General features: G+C 34.9%; 1 protein-coding gene across 1 annotated transcript in view; it reads right to left on the reverse strand.

Moving 5' to 3' along the window:
• The window catches only part of GMDS (GDP-mannose 4,6-dehydratase), a 587,084-nt gene that overhangs the window by 452,235 nt on the left and 114,278 nt on the right, over positions 1 to 20,571 (reverse strand). Inside the window, exon 4 of the mRNA XM_003799345.3 lies at positions 18,938 to 19,047. Coding sequence (XP_003799393.1) covers positions 18,938 to 19,047 — 110 coding nt within the window. The remainder of the gene's footprint in view (positions 1 to 18,937; positions 19,048 to 20,571) is intronic.

Raw genomic sequence — 20,571 nt, forward strand, 5'->3', positions numbered from 1 at the left:
AAAAAAAAAAAAGACCTTTAATAAATACCAAAAGCATGAGAAAATAAAGCATGAAACTGATTAAATATTATACCACCTTATGTTAGTTTAAAAAAAAAAACTAAACTAGGACATTAAGAGTGTTACACACAATTGTTTTTATAAATTCTCTGAAATAGTGAAAATTTAGTTACAAAGAAAGTAAACTATTTGAAATTCTCTTTGCTTTTATTGTAGACATCAAAGGATAAAGACCAATCTAAGAATCTAAGACTCTGTATATAACTGAAATCCTGATAGAAATAAATTCTTTTTTTTTTTTGTATTCCTACCATCCTGCTTCCTATCAGAATTTTGGGGTTCCATTGGTCCCTTTAATTTTGTACCTTCTCTGTTCCTAGATAGAAATTATTTCTTAAATGCTTATGGTAATTTCATAGAATGGTAGGAGAAAAGTCTAATTTTTACATACTTGAAATCTACAGCAAACACTGTACAAAAACTTTTTTTTTTTTTTTTTTTTGCAGTTTTTTTGGCCAGGCTGGGTTTGAACCCACCACCTGCGGCATATGGGGCCAGCGCCCTACTCCTTTGAGCCACAGGCGCTGCCCCACTGTATAAAAACTTTTAAAACTTCTAGACATGTAAGGAAATATTAAAAGTCAGAGGAAATATCTTAAGAATGTTCTAATTGTCATTACAATAAGACTGACAATAAGCTTACAAAACATAGGAAGAAGTTTGCCACTGTGACCACATGAAATGCCACTGGGTTGAAAAAGGAATCTGGATAGCTTAAAAATAACTGAATCTATGCTAGTCCAAATGATGGAATCTTTCACTTGGGAATATAAGGATTAAATGCAATGAGCATGAAGAAGAAAAAAAACTTTTTTCATATTAGTATGAAGTATTTTCCTTCAACTTTTATAAACTCTAGGAATAAATAGCAATTCCTTATTCAAACAAAGAAAACACCTTAAAAAATAAAACTTTTAACTATTATTTGTCAGTCAGATGATGAATTTGTGTTTTGCTTGGTAAGTTATAATACTATCTTTTAAAGACTTTTATATATTTCAGATTAATATGAAGGCACACATGATTAAGTTACACTGTTTCCATTTGTAAGGTAAAGTCCCATTGTGGTTGTTTCCTCATCCAGGAAGTGTGCCCTACACCTGCGCCTTGTTCCCTTTGGATGGGAACTTGTTGAACACCATCCCCTTCTTGAACTTGAGTTTTTCTCTCAAGTGAGCAAGTAGTTGTTAATCTAGTAGTTTCAACTTAGTATTGAGCACATGTGATACTCCTTTTTCCATTCCTGTGATACTTTACTTAGAAAAGTGTTCTCAAAATCCATCCAGGTTGTTACAAAAGATACACATTTTCATCTTTTTTATGGCTTGATAGTATTCTATGTTATACATGTATCACTTTTCTTTTTTTTTTTTTTTTTTTTTGCAGTTTTTGGCTGGGGCTGGGTTTGAACCCGCCACCTCCAGCATATGGGGCTGGCACCTTACTCCTTTGAGCCACAGGCACCACTCATGTATCGTCATTTTTTTAATCCATTCAGTATTAATGGGTATTTGTCTTGTTTCCACACCTTTGCGGTTATGAACTAAATTGAATGCTATAAACATTCAAGTACAAATGTTAAAGACACAGTTTTAAAACTTTCACTTTTTGTTCTTTAAACATTTACCTTACAAATTCTCTTAGCATACCCTAGTAGAGCTGCAGATACTTGTCTATTATTCTACAAATCAGATACGTATTTTAAACTTCACTACTTATTCAAACAAATAGCTCTCTTGCTCCCAGCCCCGCTCCCCCAAAAAACATCAATTTCTTAAACAGAAATTTCTGGAAAGTTGTACTTGAGTAAAAGTTATTTCAAATATTTAGAAGCTTATTAGTTTCCATAACACAACTTGTATGCTTAATATATTTGGGACATGAAAATAGGCTTGTTTCTGTTTTATTGTGATGAGCAATTCTGTGGCACAATGAATTCTACAACAACTGTCTGTAAATCTTAATAAATAAACACATAACTACTAAATTTAAAAGTAGATACCAATTAACACAGGAACCTAAATTTGTTGGGTTTTCTTGGGGTTTTTTTTGCAGTTTTGGCTGGGGTGGGCTTGAACCTGCCACCCCCAGTATATGGGGCTGGCACCCTACTCCTTGAGCCACAGACGCCGCCCCCTAAATTTATTTACATACATGTCTTAGAATCATGGCCTAAATTTATTTATATGCCAGAGAATCAATTTAAAGATATCCACATGTATTTATTTTCCTGTAAGAAAAATTAGCATGTATTATTCAAAAAATTAACTTATTCATTCAGATTTCTATTTTATGGAACATAAACTAATTTTCTCAAGATAAGATATTCCCATGGTAATAGTGTAACCAATGGGTTACAAAGCATTTAACTTTAATTTGTACTAACTGACAAAATGGAGTATACTTCTTTTTACATCTCAGTGTTTCCATTATCGCACGTTAAATTTTCAAAAAGGGACACCTTACCTAAAATAAGGATTTAAATATTTCTTGAGAAAAGCATTATATACTAAAATCTGTCCATTGTTTCTTCCCAAAAAGTATTTTTAAAAGATACTGAACTTTTCATACTTAGGTTTTACTACCTCTTATGTTTACATTAGATAGGACACATAATTTATATTGATAAACATAATATCATATCAAAACAAATCATATAATCACAAAATTTTAGGGTTGAAAGAGATCTTGGAGAACATATAACTTCCCCACTTCCTAATTTCCCATTTTGCAGATAAGGAAACTGAGGCCTAGAAAGGTTATGTTTCACTTAATATGATTATAAAGACTCTGACAAGTGTAACTCCTTTCATTTCTCATCACAAAGAATAATATCTTGTACTAGCATTTAAAAGAATTTATATTTCAATATATTGATTACAGATATAAGTTAATGAGGCTTAAAAATAATTATAGAATTAAAACTGAGTTGAATAAATGTAAATAAATTGTCAACCCAGTGAAATTCTTAGTTTATGCGTCAAACTTAGTTATCTTTTAGATTTACTAGGAACTTCTAAGAAATAAATAACTTATGGAATTTCAGTTAGCCCACATTAGTGTTCTTCTAATGTCCAAAATGGTACAACTATATTTTTATCATTATACTGATGTTTCATTAAGATATTTATCTATGCCAACAAACCATTTTATTTTAATTGTATGAAATTCCATTAGTACAAGTCTAAAGTCACAATATAACTTAAATAAACTACAAATTATATACAGTAAGGGGTTTGATCTGCGGCAACCAACATCTCTTTAAGTTTGACTAATACAGATGGAGGACTATAAATAAAAAGTAAATGACTGCAACAAAATCTATATCACTGAGATATAGAGACACCACATATAGCAATCAGATCATAGAGCTAATATTAAAAAACTCAAACAAACATGTCATAGGAGTACGACAGAAATGTCATGTGCAACATCTGGGATTAAGATCACTACACTCGGGAAAGGAAATGCTCCTAAAAAGTAAAGGCATGCATTAAATTTTGGCACTATTTTTATAGTTGTTGTTTCACACATAGAAAGGTAATTCTTATGCAGAGAGCTAATGTCACTAAGAGTTTTCAATTGTACATTATTTTCTGTAAGAATGCAAGAAAATGAGTAAGATGAGTCAAAATTCTTTGTCAACTTCTATTATGAAAGAAGATAAAATTAACTTGCAATGTTTCCATTAAACATTTCATACGCATATGAACTAACATTGTTGAGATTTCTTTTTCTAAAAAGCATCAGTGTTTTAAGTGTCAACATTTTACTGAAAGGTTTTTACTGAAAATACTAATTTAGTATGTCATTTATGATACATTATAAAAAATAAATTTTTACTGGTTTGCAATTAAAAATCTCTGACCAAATAAGTCTTTAACCACGATGTTAAATGATATTATCTATAAATTTTTTCAGAATTAGCACAGTAGAGAAAGAGAGGGGCAAAGAGAGAGAAACAAAGAGAATGAAAGAAAAAAATAAAAAGAATTTTCAGTAAAGCCTATCAGAAGGAAAAACTGAAGAAAAAAAGGACAAGCTAATATTTCACACATTATAAACCCAGTAACTGGTTTACATATTAGTCTCTAGATCTTGTGCCAGTAAAGGTGTACCACCAAGACTCATCATCATATGAGATGATTCAGCTTGATAACTGAAATCCCCAGTAAGAAACAGAGAGAAAAAGCAGGTAGAGGGAGAAAGAAAAGAAACTCCCACTAGATGAGAGAGAACACATCAAATCTATGTGAAATCACTCCTCCGAAAACAAGTTATGAGCAAAACATTTATCAATTTAAGGCTTCAATTTTAAAATAAAGATGCAACCTGTGGGAGGAAAAAAGCAATTACATTTGGGGCCAAAAATGAACTTTAGGGCATTCATATTCATTTCTACACTGAGTATTAATACTTCATGGAAAACAATACCCACATGGAAAAACTATTTTGTGATTACAGTCTCAATCACTTATCAATTTAAATTATTTTTTAAATATTTATGTATGCTTTAATATTTTATATCTGATAAAAAGAAAACTTAATTTGGACATAAGAAAAGCTAAGAATTATAAGCACAAATATTTTGCCAGTATAATTCCAAACAATTAGAGTATATTCATTTAGCAACTGGAAGGCTACTTAATTAATTACTTGAAAGTTAAGGTAATTTAAAAAAATAATAAGATAAGCATTACTTAAGCTATTATTGCATTCTACTGAAATTTTTTCAAGATCTAAGATTTTGTAAGATTTGGTCATGTAAACAAATGGAAAGCTATCATAAATTAAAATTGGTTATGTCAATAGAATATTTAAGTCCTTGATAGCTCATGTAAAATCTGCTTTTCTAGTTTAATAAGGGCATCAAAATTATTTATAAAGTGTATCCCATGAAAAGCTTATAAACAAATTTAAAAACATTAATTATTTAACATTTACTTATTTATGCAACACAAATCATTTAGATTTGCCTAATTGAGACATAATTCTTTTGAAGCCAAGCAATTGGAGGAAGTGGTGTTGCAATACTGGCCGTTTTATGAAAACTGTGGCAATGAAAAGATCACATTAATAACCTGCATGATACTATTCCATAAGAAAAAGCACATAGTCTAAATCTAATAACTGGCGAAGAGGAGCTAAAAGTACAAAAGAAAAAGTATTTAGTCACTTGCAAAACATTGTATTCTGGTTAAAAGTTGCTTTCAAACAGCATATGTTACTCTAAAACCCTTTAAAATATATTACTTATAAAGAAACTTATAATTGTGACTAATTTATTTAATTTAACATCTTATACTTTAGTTTTAAAAAACATATAACAGTGAAAGTTCAACTTATAAATTTCCATATAATTAAATTAAATTGAAACCCCACAAAATGTAAAATAAATACGTGTTTAGAACTCAAATTTCTCTTAGTTCTGGAGTTCACACAGCCCATATTACTAAAAATATCAGAGTAGCACAGACATATCCGTGCATACAAATTGAAGTTAACATAATAGATAATGTTAAAACAGAAAAACTGCATATATATGTATCTTCTTTTCCTACTGACATATGACAGAATATTATTTAATCATTAATAAGTAATAAGCAGCGGTCAGAATATGTTTTATGCTTCATTAAAACAACATTCAGGCCTATTACAGTACAGAGCAAATGATGCTGGAAACCACCTTACACCCTTACAAACCACATTCCCTTCTAACCTCATTTGGTGGAAGCAGAGCTAGACGGTGAATGGCAATCCACTCTCAAGTAAGCCTTTATTAAGAATAAGAAATAAGTTATATTAAGTGTTATTTTACAAACTCAGAAATGTGGAAAGGGGTTGTTAAGATATCAAATGAACTAAGAAAATCATTACGTGAGAAGTAAGTTGCTGTCATAAGAGAAACTTGCCAGATATTGTTTTTAAGTAAGTTGTTATACACACCTTTAGAATCAGTTTTGTGACACAGAGATTAGTCTGTGGTACTAAACTGCCTGAGCAGCAATCAGAAAAAATCTAAAAGGTAGGGGAAATGTTTTTCTACACAACGTTACCATTACTTTGGTGGCACTAAGAAGACCTTATTGGTAGTAACATACTGAGGCGACTGGATTGCTCAGGACATGTTACAAATTGCTTCTCTATAACACATTTCCATAGTTCAATTCCCCACTTTCATAGTTCAGTTCCTAATAAATACATTTCTACTTCATTAGTTCTTCATTCCTCTGATTTCACCAAATACAATTCTAAAACTTGAAAATTACCTTGGAAATTTGTGAGAAGCCACAGAGAGGTCCTCGGAAGCAGACACATATTATTCACTATAATGATGACTGTCATCTTTTATAGTGATTATATCATTATTTAGGAATGCTCATTAAGACACAAATAAAATGGCCTATTAACTACAAATGCATTCTGAAGAAATACATTTGTAAATACACATTTAACAGCAAATCCAGCATGGGGACCAGACTATAATAGACTCCAGTTCTGTTTTCTAAAATGCTGACATTTGAGCAATGTTCCCATGGAATGTTTGCCTGATTCGTGGACTGACATTTCCTCTTTGTAACTTGCTTAACTAAAAAGGAGACACGCAGGCCAAACTCTACAGTGCCTGCAGGCAGCAGGCCATTACTTGCCGTTGCAACTTGTGCATGGTTTCTCTTTTACTTCCCTCCTGTCCTGCCACCCCTCAGCCGTTTACTGTCTCTTTATTTTGACATGCATATTATCTTAGCTGATTTCAATCATCTTATAGGAGTAGATGACATACCTTAAAGATTAAGCTTTACCACCTGGGATTTTTCCTGAAATTCAGTGTATTATGTACCTTCTCATGGCCTTCTTCATTCTCCTACACTCTTGTGTTGTCAATAGTAGCTTTCTTTCCTATTTTATGTTTAACTATGGGACACAGGGCAGCTATGCTGTCACTCATCTTTCACGACTACAGGTTGACTTCCCTTGTCTGTAACACTTTGCTGCCATCTATGTGTATAAAAGAGCACAACAGTCTTAAGCACAACAAATTTTTCCACTGTTCCAAAAAGAATCATATCCCTTATAGAGACGGATGAAGAAGGAAGCTTTAGAAATAATTTTCTTCCCCACCCAAATGCAGAAGTTTATTAAGATTTTTTGTTTCTTTCACTTTGAAGAAACGTTACAGAGTTGAAAAACTACTGAAAATGTATTACATACTATTTAATATAAGCAAGATTTTCCCTTACTGGTATTGATAAATTTTAATATAGTAATTAACATTAACAGAGTTATGACTGAAAAAGAAAAGATAACAAGAAAATTTGAAATTTGAAGTAACTTAAACAATTCCAATAAAATAAATTAATTTTGACCAAACTGCATTCTAAATAACTTGCCAAATGACAGGATGAAATGATAACTAAGTAAAAACATTTTCACAATATTTAATATAAAGTGAATACAAAGCAAAGAGACAAAAGTGTTATTTAGTCTCATTATTTAAACAACCAACAACTCAAATATTTTGAGGTGATAATCAACTAGCCTCAAACACTTCTTTTCTAGAGAACATGAAGTAATCTGTCAGACTAAGGTAGAGAGCCTCTCAGTCTCCCTGCTAGTACAGACCATACTGGGTCCGAGCTGCCCTGACAACAGTGTCAAACAAACAGAAACCACTCCAGTGTGAGCCATATGGTCATGTAAAAAGAAACAAACAAAATAAAACTGTCCTCTACACCATTTAACAATTAACCAACACAATAAAAGTAAAGATGAATTAATTACAATCAAGACAAAGGATGTGTTAATAGTACTGAAGAATGTCCCCTAGAGATTTATTTTGTCAAGATCACTAATTTCCATGAGAGCTTTTACTGTTTAAAAAAACGGGGGGGGGGGGTGCGGCCTTGGCACCTGTAGTTCAGTCGTTAGGGTGTCAGCCACATACACCGGGGCTGGCGTGTTAAAACCCAGCCCAGGCCTGCCAAACAATGACAACTACAAAAAAAAAAAAATATATAGCTGGGCATTATGGTGGGCGCCTGTAGTTCCAGCTACTTGGGAGGCTAAGGCAAGAGAATCGCTCAAACCTAAGAGTTTGAGGTTGCTGTGAGCTGTGACTCCATAGCACCCTAGTGAGGGCAACATAGTGAGACTCTGTCTCAAAAAGAAAAAAAATATCAACAATAGTATAGGGACGGAAGTGGAAAAGAGACTCAGGAAAAGGCTTTACCCAAGCCTTTGTTTGATATACCAAACAAAATGAGAAGCTCAAATTATCTGCCTTTCTATCAAACTGGCATTTACAATAGCCATATAATTGTTAGCAACACAGCATATATTTCTGGCAAACATTTCATTTAATTATCAATACTGTAATCACATACAAAAGATGAGCAAACATTCTAGATTATAACATTTTCTAAGGAATTCTCAGTTTAAGTTATTCTAATGATGAACTTAACATAGTCTTAACATATTAAAGCAAGGGTTGCAGCATAGTTATTCTTTCTTTATAAGAAACTATGCAAGGGTGTAAGCATAGTTTCTTATAAATAAAGCAGATGTAAATTCATGGTGAGTTATTTTTTAATTAACATTCCCAAACTATTATATTTGTGACTATTTTTTTAAAGAATAAAAATGATATCTACTAATCTTTGACATTAGACATTTTTCAAAAAAATGGAAATCTGATACATTAAAACAATGTTCTTATAATTCATTTCTTCCTGGCAATAGTATAGTATCCAATTAATGATTTAAAGTAGAAATTAATAGAAAATAATTATATGCATTAAATTTCTTTAAAACAGAAAAGGTTTCATCTTCTCTTACTATACTGACATTACAAAGCAAATTTTATAAACTACACTTACACTAAATGGATAAAGTAGGACTCATATTTAAATACCACGCTTTAGTAGGTCTTTTAAAAATGAAGCTAAGTTTAATCTTCTAAATCGACACATCTTTGAGTAGTGAGGAGAGATGTATCTAACTATGGTATTAAGCAAGGTATTATTTATGGTCTACATTTTAATTTATGCAAATTAAATACCATAATCTTATTAATAACCCTAAAAAACATTCCCATTCATCACTAAAAGTTCAAAACAAAGGTTTCACTCATAGTATATTTACTAACTTTCTATTTGTTCACCATTTTTGCTATAAATACATTTAGAAATTGATATTATAATAAACATGCACATTTAGCTATTTGAATTTTAGCTAAATATGTATAAAATACTTGTTTCAATAGTAAAATGCTACTACTTTGGATTATATTTAGTAAACAAACCACTATTATAAATATAATAAGGGTGCAAAACCCAACAAATATACCTTTGTGTGGTCCACTAATTATAAGCAAAATTCCACACATTATTAGCTGTTATCAAAATTACAATACCACCTAGATCTAATAAAACAGAACAATCTGTTTGAACAGGCAGAGGAGAACTTTCATAGAGTGTTCTCTCTCATATAAATTCTTAATGGACTATAAAGAACTTTTTAAGTGGTTTTAGATTTGAATTCAATTGGTTAAATCTGTTACAGGCTTCTAAGAATTTGAGCCAGATGACATACAGAGACCCACCAAAAGTATACATTCCCACTCCCCCTAATGAATATAAGATAAAAAATGCTAAACTTCTTCCTGCAACCGTGGGAAATGACTAACCATATTGTATTACTGGGGTTTATGCACTGTAAATATGAACATTAAATTATAAAATGAAAAACAGTTTCCATTGCAATGTTGCTCTGTAACAAACAAATATTGTTATTAACTGTATTAAATATCATGGAGATTGTACCCAAACACGTGAGGAGGCAACTGGATTGATCAGAAGGAAACAGGGATTAGTAGAACAAAAACAAGCAAACCAAAACACAACCTGATCATAGAAAAGGTTTGTTCCTCTCATGCCATGTGTCTAAGGAGACAAAAAGCATCCAGTCATTCCACTCACTCACTCACTTCACCTGTGAGGGAGCCAAGTTTTCCAGAAACAGACGCCCTACAGTATGCATGTATATTGCTTCTAAATGCAAACATATCTTATTACTCAAGTTCTCAAAGTTGCACTTACTGCTCTTTACCAAGAAAAGCATTGCTCATAAGAAATCATTATTTCAAAATTCATAATATACTAAAAAAAAGAGTCGTCATGTTACCTGAATACATCTAAGAATTACCTATGACAACATAACAAGTATTTTAAAACTCTATGCTATATGTACATATACACATACTATATATATACACACACCCACACACTATATATATATATATATATATATATATATAAATTTAGATATCTACTAAGGAAAATAAGCTATCTTCAAAGACCAAACATTAACTTATATGTACACTAATACATGAGCCCAAATGTGCTTGCAGCACTAAAGCAGAAATACTTATTTTTAAATCTTAGAAAAGAAAACAGGTTAATATTATAATTGTATAACCCTTGTCAATCTCTGTTTAAAAAATAATTATACAAAGATGGATAAGCACATGCCTGTCATCCCAACACTTTCGGAAACCAAAGTAGAAGGACCATTTGAAGCAAGGAGCTTGAGACTAGCCTCAGTAACACAGCAAGACTCATCTCTACAAAAAAAGTTTTAAAGTGATGCAAGTGTAGTGGTGCATGCCTATAAGTCTCAGCTACTCAGGAGGCTATAGCAGAACTGTTTCTGTCCAGGAGTTGAGGCTGCAATCCACTGCTGAAAGCTATGATGATGCCAGTGAACTCAAGCCTGGGTGACAGAGCAAGACTATGTTTCTTTTAAAAAAAAAAAAAAAAGAAAGAAAGAAAGAAAGAAGGAAGGAAGTCATACAGATAGAAAGAAGCTTCTTGTTCTACTTATCAAGCAACAAATTCTTCTGATTCCATAGATTTAGGGAAACTTATTTATATACCACCATAGAATAGGTATTCAATATTAAAAATTTTATTTTGAATTGCATTGTACTATCCTAACCAAAAAGATTGCTGTTGCTCCTAATGATACAGTATTGTGGCTTTCTATTTTCCCTATATATTACTTTATTTTAGTATGATTGATAGCTGACATTGCACCTTGCATTACTGTATCTGGGGATCCTCCTAGCTGTGAAAGCGCTATTCACATGGTATTAATTAGAATCACGCTATTCACATGGTATTAATTAGAATCATTTCCCTCCAGCAAGGAAAAAAAAATGTTTTTAACTCAAACTTATTTTACTGAAACTTTGTTTCACCGTAGTTGAAACAAGAGAGGTGAAACTTCGAATGTCAAAGTCCTGTGGTATGTGCACATCCTGGTTCAAGACCTCTTTGGTCTTCTCAGCTTAACAGGATGACAAGAAAACTTGAATGGCATCAGATCAGGGTTCTAGGCTACATAGAGCTTAGCTGCTCATCGACCAGAAATCCTGGCAGGCACTTATGAAATATGGACTTGCCCTGGCTTATTGGAAGATCTCTGCCACCTCAGAATTCTGTGGCCCACGTAATAAAAAGCAAAGGGTCAAAAATATCATTTTCTCCTTTGGAATAGAATGAGAAAAACATTCTTGCATATAGTTTCAAACGGCAGCTAAAGTAAACAGCAGAACTCCGTCCCAGGCAGAAGCAGCAACTGGCACGCCGACCATGTTAACTTTAGCCCATCCCTTTCCCTGAGTAATTTGCCTCAAATTAGCCTAAAGTGTAAGCATACAGCTCATGGGGATTAAAGTGAGGAGAGAGAGAGTGGCCAGTTTGAATTTTCTTCCCCTTTTCTTGCTGTCTTCACTGCTGGGTGACTCCATTCCCAGGAGTCCCAGACTATTGCAAACAGGATGGTCACGACAGCCTCAGTGAAAAGCTTGCATTTGAGGGAGAGTTACAGTCAAGTACAAGTGCACAGGTCCATAGGCAGGCCTTAAGGAAACACAACCTGAGGAGGTGGCTCACTGTACTGATGGGAAAATGAAAGCAAAATGCCATGCACCCTGCCAAAGTTGCACGCTAGCATGTGACACGGCCAGGATTTGAAGCCAGGGAAAACCCAGGGTCTGGGCTGCACCTGGATGTGAATTCCTGTGTCCCATAATTCTAATGTGCACCTCTAATTTGATAACTCTTATTTGTCCTGCCATTTCTTACGAAAATTCCTTCCTTCTGTCCCATGGCACAATCTTCTACATGCCCCCACTGCATCCTGTAAGCACTGAGCATGGTAAAGGCAACAGATGGAGGAGACAAGCAGATGGCTGTACACACTCCCTGCGTTAATAAACACAAATATACAGTTGTATGGGCCATGGAGCCAGCCCCTCACCCATGTTTAAAGACATTCTGACAGCTCCCTTTCCTTCAATCAGCAATAGCTACATTCCCAGTCTGCTCTTCATTTTTCTGCTCTACTCACACCTTCCAGTCAGGCTCCCCAAGGTCCAAAATAAATGAATGAGCAAGAACACAGAACAGTCCCTCTGCTGTTTGCTCTGGGTTTTTTAATAGGCCACCCCCTACTCTTACTATAATTACATGGTAAAGGGCCACATTGTTGTGATTTTGTTTTGTTCTGTAATTGGGTTAGTCAGGCACCAACCACATGTTCAGCGATAGGCACCCGCCCTTCCCCATATAACGTATGTAGTCTCCCAATGTATTCAGTCAACTGCCCTCTCCCCTCAATTAGAACAGCACCAAGAGATTTAGGCTTCCAGGGGATGAATATGGGGGTGAACTATCAAGTTACAATTTTTGACTCAGAGCCACCAGGAAAAAGCAACTAGAGATGACAATTCTTTAATTTGGGTAATTAAATTGCTTGGGCTCTTTCCCAGGGGCCACAAGTTTAATTCCCATGCCTGTTTTTATTCCCACCTCTATTCCCTGAACTGGCTTTTCTGTCTCATCTCTTCCCATTCTAACTTGGCAACTGGCCACTAATACACTAGCCCCTTGGCTCACAACCAACTATGCTTCTTGACAGGCGTCTAAACTTGAAGTCTCTCGGGGAGGACCATTTAGACTAGGCCCCTTTGGGCTTTGGTGTTCAGAATCTGCTAAATGGTCCAGCACAACTATTGAGGAAATCACAGTTCCCACCCTCCTGGCCCTATGGCAGCTTACCATACAGGCAATCACACCTCCTAGCTGTCCTGACACAAAATTAAACCAATAAGTAAAAAAGATAATTAAAGAGTTGAAAGGGAATGGAAAGTATGGAGTTATTCAATTTAAAGAAGAGAAAGTTAAAGAAAGACATAATGATAGTCTTTAACAGGAAAAAGAGATTTGAAGATTCTTCTGAAAACCAAAAAGAAAAGAGTAAGTGCGGGTGGTGCCTGTGGCTCAAAGGAGTAAGGCGCCAGCCCCATATGCCAGAGGTGGCAGGTTCAAAACCAGCCCTAGCCAAAAACTGCAAAGAAAAAAAAAAAGAAAAAAGAAAAGAGTGACTTTCTATCTCCACTAAAGACACAAGGAGATAAAATGAGCTTAGATACCTAGAGGAAGATGACTATTTTACATCAGAATGATCACTAGTAGAGATGGTTTTTGGATAGTCTTTAAAATAAATTACAGAATACGAAGATCTGGGGGTGGTGCCTTTGGCTTAGTGGGTAGGGCGCCGGCCCCATATACCAAGGCTGGCAAGTTCAAATACAGCCCCAGCCAAACTGCAACAAAAAAATAGCCAGACGTTGTAGCGGGCACCTGTAGTCCCAGCTACTCAGGAGGCTGAGACAAGAGAATCACCTAAGCCCAGGAGTTGGAGGTTGCTGTGAGCTGTGACACCACCGGATTCTACCGAGCGTGATAAAGTGAGACTCTATCTCTGAAAAAAAAAGAATATGAAGATCTGTGTTTCAATCCTGGATTGGCCAGTAACCAGATATGTAATTTTGAAAAAGCAAATTCATTTGTAAAAATGAAAGTCATGTTATATTATTTATAAAGTTCCTTTCAGCTCACATTCCATGATTGTATAATTTTCATTTCACTGAAAACAATGAAAGCAATTCCAATGTGACATTATGAGACAAAGTCAGAAATACTGAACTAGCATAACTGTAGAAAGATCTCAGCAACACTACGACTTCAAAAATGACTTTAATCATCAAAGAAGATGCAAGAAAGGGTGGACAAATCCAAAATCAGTATAGTAATAAATGATAAACAGATAAACACCATTATTTTATACAGTAAAACAAACAAACCATACATTAACAACAAAAAAGAAGTTTCCTAAAACATTTCCTCCAACTGAATGGGCAGGACTACATATTGGATAATTTGTTCCTACTTGGATGATGTCACCATAATAGGTTTAACTGCTTTTAATAACTAGTACATTTCAGTCATCTCTCACTTTCTCCCACATAAGCTCAAATCAGCCTTTCAATGACCTACTTCATGAGTCATAATTTTTCTGTTTATGATTCAGAAAAATGTCTTCAGTCAGTATTTCCCAGACTACTGTGGGTTTATTCCAAGAATCAATTTCATCCTCATTGGTTTCCTACAGGAAACCAGACCAACTTCCTATTATTTTATTTTCCTTACTTTTAGCATACCATAGCCCACATCAAGTTAACTGGAAGTGAGAGTGATAGAAGACTTTGTTCTGCACAAAGAGAAGCCACCACAAACAATGCCCAGTCTAGAAGTCACGGATTCAAAATTAAATGCAAACTGTGCTATAGTAGGACCTTTTTTCAAAAGAATACCAAACCAAATAGTAAGAAATTTATTCTAACTAATCTTATTGCAAGTATTCCACTGTCAGAGAAAAAACATTTTTAAAAATCTATTATCTACAATTGCAATAAATTCTAAAAAGGTGATTAATTCAGAGAATTTTTAATCATAAAGAACAAAATATGAGTTTTTCTATCCAAATTCCCTATCAAGCTACAAGAAAAATGGCAAGCAACTGAAACCCAATATGCTGAGTCTCAGAGTGGTCAAGGAACAGAGCAATGTGCCCCAGCCATCTGGGGCGAGCAACCTGTTACCATGAGGTACCATCATCCCAGCCTCTTCCCCATGCCCATACCCATCACAATAGGTTTAACTGCTTTTAATAACTAGTACATTTCAGTCATCTCTCACTTTCATGCCCTTGTTCCATAACTAGGTAACAACCTATCCGTAAATCACAATGTAAACAGGGGTATGGAACAAGGGATGTTAAAGGACATTCTAAAAGGAGCTTGTACTCACATTATTTCTCTAAAACACTAGTGCCGAAAAAGTATTTAGTCTCACACCTGCACACTGCTCAGATAAAGAGATTCCTGGATGTGAAGAGCATTAGTATACACATAGATCAGATTCTCTTCAGACTCTTTCCATTCTTGCCTCTTCTGATGGCAGGTGTAGTTTTGCACTTCACCTGGCAAGTAATAGGCCGATATTCTATCAAATTCAAAAGTTGATACATTCAAGGAGAAGGTCTAACAAAAATGTATTTATGGCAAATCTATATGTGTAAAACCAAGAAACTTGAAACACTCAAGCAAGAGTTCTCAAGATGTGGTCCCCAGACAAGAGTCAGCATCATCTGGACAGATCCCAGAAATACAAGTTCTCAGACCCCCACCTTAGACCTAAGGAATCAAAGATTCTGAGGAGGGACCTGGCAACCAGCAGTAATGCTGATGCAAATTGTTATCACATTCTCTATGATCCTAGAAATTTCTAGATAATTTCTAGAAAACAATCCACTTGATTTGCACTTCCTTTGTAACCTCTCAATGACTCAAGCCTCTGCACTCTGGCTAACTCCTCCTATCATATCACTAAAATCTTCTTTTTAAAAGCCACACAAATCATCTCAAGACTAACTGCCGAGGCCAGTGACCTTTTCCAGGTCCTCATTCCCTTCTTTCATACCCTACTGCTTGGAATGGCAAATTCCTTGACTTCCATGACACAATTCTACCCTCTGCCTCTCTAGCTCCTCTGCCCTGCTCTTCTACCTCCCACCCTCTCATTATAAGCATGTCCCCAAGGTTCAATCTTCAGTGTTCTGCCCCTTTCCCTAGCTACTACTTGGCATCTTAAGGACTCCAAAAGCTGAATTCACACTTCTGCAGGGGCATCTCTCCCAAACCTCACAACATATTTTAAGCTACCTCATGTCCTGCTTTACCTGAATGCCCTTCAAGTACTGTTGGTAAGATATCTCCAAAAGGGAACTTCTCATTTTTCCCTTCCCACTCCAACAGTCCCTCCCTGACTGTGTATTTCTAGTATTGGATCCATTGACTGTCTGATCCCAAGGTCCCGGAACCTCAGTATTCCCTCTTCCTTGGTGACCACATCTGATGTGCAGAGGAGTCAGCCTCACAAGGCCCCCTATTTTACCCTCCTTCTCCCCATTTCTAGTGCCACCATCCTCATCTAACAACTTCCTATTTCTTCTTGAGCCTCACCTCTAGACTCTTACAAGTCATCATCAGTAAATATACTTCCTTCCTGTTCAAAATATGGAGAGCTGCCCAGATGCAGCCCAGCTTCCCACCTATCTCCGCCTTGCATTTCTCCTCATACTCTTTCTGATTAGCTAATACAGAATGCTCCACATGCTGCCAGCATGCCCTGGGATTTCTTATTTCTAATTCTTTGCTTTCTATTATTACCTCCATTTCAACTATCAGTTTCCCCTCACATATGTAAAGCCCTCTCTCTGCTTCAAGACCAGGGCTACTGTCAACTCCTTGCACTATCCATAATCTCCTCATGGAAGTTCTCTCTGACCCTTCTCTAAAGACTCACAGACATCTGTGCAAATCACCCCTACTGAAGTTGAAACTCCCCACAGCAGACGTGAGTTTGATACAGCTTTTTGCCCTCCATCATACCACACATGACACCTTATATGAAGTACGCACTCAAGAAATATTTGTTGAAGGATGAAATGACTTTACAAACAAAAATTATTATTTAATGGAGCAACATTCCTACCAATTAACTGACCTTTAAAAGAAGAGCCAAAATAGAATAAAAACAGATAAACTTCATGTACATAGCAACTTAAAAAAAGAATCAACTCAGTCTCCACTACTTTCTATTACTTACAGTACCACACTTCAAAATGATAACTAAACACTAACATGCTCACGGCATCTAAAAAAAAATGTAAACTTTTTAACTCCAGATACATTTTGGAAAAAAGCAATGACTGACTCTTCAATATTAAAATGACAGGGGGGCAGACCTTCCATAAATAAACCCTTTATAAAATTTCCTGTATCTTCCCACCAGGCCAGTTGGTAGCTTCTAGAGGTGATAAACTACAATCACAAAGGAAACTTTTTAATCTAAAGGAAATTGAATAACAGAATGTTCATTCCAAAACATTCTGTTTTGTCTGGAAGATACTCTCACAGTTGGCCAGAAAGGTTAAGAAGCAGCCAGATGAATTATAATGTGGAAGACCGACTGACTGCCTCAATTAGAGAAAAATAAAGTGTTTATTCTTGGAATGGTAGAGTCGCTGCTTCCCTATAGGAAAAAGGTGATGCACTCTCTTAAGTAAAGTATGCATAAGAGACCTTTCAAAATGACAAAACACACTGAGAATCATTTAGAAAAACAGCTTTGCTCTAACCCTAAGACCTGGGCACCTTTCACAGACCAAATTTCAAGCCTAGATATAGAACAGAATCGTCACTGATTAAAGAAAGAAAAGAAATGCTTTGTCTTAGCACAGGCAGATATGAGGTATTTTTATCAATCAATATATGGTCATCCTGCAATGTTAACATTTTGGAGAAAAATGTTTAATAAGAATTGACACTCAACTTTTAAATTTGCTACTAATTATAAAACTGGGCTTACTGCTATGTTTCTCTCACTATATTCACCACTTGGTTTCAGTTGCTCTGGTTCATGATTTCATCCTTAAATTAGTGTAAGTATACAGCTTCCATCTGTATAAAGTTAGGGATATAGAGAAATAGCAAATCACCTAAAATATTTTCTAAAATAAGACTCATGTTTTTTGTTAAACAATAAAAAAGGCTTACATTTTATAAGCATTTTTTGTTGTTGCCGTTTGTTTGTTTGGCTTTTGAAACTTAAGAGTTATTTGCTTTTATTTCTAAGCTTTACTAATCATCTTCAATGAGTATCAACAGAACTCACATCATCTGTGACTTCAGATGTCACTCAAGTGAGCAGGAGGACATAACAACAAAAAATGTGAGTTAAACAGATCACTAGAACTTGGAACAGGCCTCTAGGGTTCACTGTGATCCATTCCAGAAAGTGACAGAAAGGGAGATGGGCAGACTACCAAAGAATCTGAATAAAAGGAAGAAAATCAACATTAGCTATATCACATTCAGGAAGAAAAAGGTTAAAAAGAGCTTTTCTTCCATTGATTTTTACAACTTACAATAAAAAGTTAATTCAGCTAATTTTAAAATTTTGGGACTCAAAAAATATTCTCGCAGCCAGTAATATAGCCACTACCAAAAATTAATGTTAAAATAGAGGTTTTACTGAGCTGTGTCTTCCAATATTTTAATAAAACATTTCATTCATAATGTGACTTGAAATAGCAGAAAATACATCCAAGTGAGGCTCGTGACTATAGGGTACAACCCAAAATAACAAATGCTGCTGTTTCAATGTTAGTGTAAGATTTTATTATATTGTCCAATAACAAAATACTTTACAAATAACAAAATAAATAACACTTTTTTAAAAACCTCCTACTGTTTCCGTTAGGATTAACACTTAAATTTGCATTGATGATTAAACATGGAGACTAGACCAGTTGTTATATTAATGTGTTGAAAAGCAATAGACACAAGTAAAATATAGAATACTGTGGGAACACAGCCGGAGAAATTATGATCATAAAAATGGCTTACTTTGACATGGCTCTGTGCCCCCAGGTTGTAGATCTCAGTAGGCTTTACTTCATTAATGATCTTCACTAGGCAGGTACTGTCAGTGAGATCGCCATAGTGCAATTTCATGTCTTTAGGATTCAAAAACATAAAAGAAGAAAACAACATAAGCTTAGGTCTTTAAAACACTGTAATTGAAATAAATATTTTGAACGTGTGAAAAGCCAGGGTTAAAATAGAAATGTTATATTTGATGATTTTGGAGAGTAAGAGTATAACTGTTATCTGTAAATAACCAAAAGGTAGAAAGATATTTATATGTATTGCCTATGTTGTAAAGATTTGTGAGGGTAAACTCAGATGAACTTTTTAGAAAGCATAATATAATGACATTTAACATCTCTTAGGCTGAAGATGGTTATAAGAAGTGTCATACAAGACTGAGATTCAGAAAAAGAAAACTTTGCATTAACATGTATACCTCTAAAGAAAGCTGTAACACACTGGTGATGGTGGAGATAGTGCTGTACTTCTTCAAATACTTCTATCTAACCATTTTTTAAGTGCCTTATAAACATCAATTCTTAAATCATCCATAAAATGCCTGATTAACTGATTAAAGGACATAACTGATTAAGGGGCAACTAACTATTCCAACTCATAAATCTAAGCAAATCCTTACACTGACTTAATCAGTATAAGAATTTGATACATGTAAATGGATGTTTACTAACTTGACAGTTTTGCTATTTTTACAAAATAATGATCTATATATCTAGACCCCCATAGCAGTACCATTCTATAGTCTGCACAGAAACAATAATAATCTCCAAGGATGATACACTGAATAACTTAAAAATTAAGGTGGAAAGCCATTTCTGTGGACAACTGCATTATCTTTCTGATAATATCACTACCTATACAAACAACCCAAACTTTTGAATATTAAGGGGCTCAGAGGTAAATACAAAGGTTTACAAGCTAACTGTATCATTCTCGTTGGCTGGAAAATCTGGTCACATAACACAGGCTAAACTTGAGGAGTTATCATAAAAGCTCCGTGTCCTAATCCCAGCTCTACCTTCTTCATGGGGTATGACCTTGATGAAGTCACAACCTTTGTCTGCCTCCATCTCCTCATCTCTAAAATGGTCTGCCTAATATTCTCAGAAATTGCTGTAAAGATCAAATGAGAAGGCTTGGCACCTGTGGCTCAAGTGGCTAAGGCGCCAGCCACATACACCTAAGGTGGCGAGTTCAAATCCAACCTGCCAAAAACAACAATGATGGCTGCAACCAAAAAAATAGCCAGGCATTGTGGCAGGCGCCTGTGGTACCAGCTACTTGGGAGGCTGAGGCAGAAGACTTGCTTGAGTCCAGGAGTTGGAAGTTGCTGTGAGCTGTGATGTCACAGCACTTTACTCCAGGGGATAGCTTGAGGCTCTGTCTCAAAAAACAAAGATCAAATGAGAAAACACTATGACTGTGCTACATAAACCCTACAGCTACATACAGGAAAATTACTAACTAAATTAACAAAACAACTGCAAATACTAATAATGATCAGTAAGTTGTTTTTTGGGTTTTTTTTTTTTTTTTAGACAGAGTCTATCTTTGTTACTCTCAGTAGAGTGTTATGGTGTCATAGCTCACAG

This window comes from Otolemur garnettii, unplaced genomic scaffold (genome assembly GCF_000181295.1).
Source record: "Otolemur garnettii isolate 467f Iridium unplaced genomic scaffold, OtoGar3 scaffold00149, whole genome shotgun sequence".
Taxonomy (NCBI): domain Eukaryota; kingdom Metazoa; phylum Chordata; class Mammalia; order Primates; family Galagidae; genus Otolemur; species Otolemur garnettii.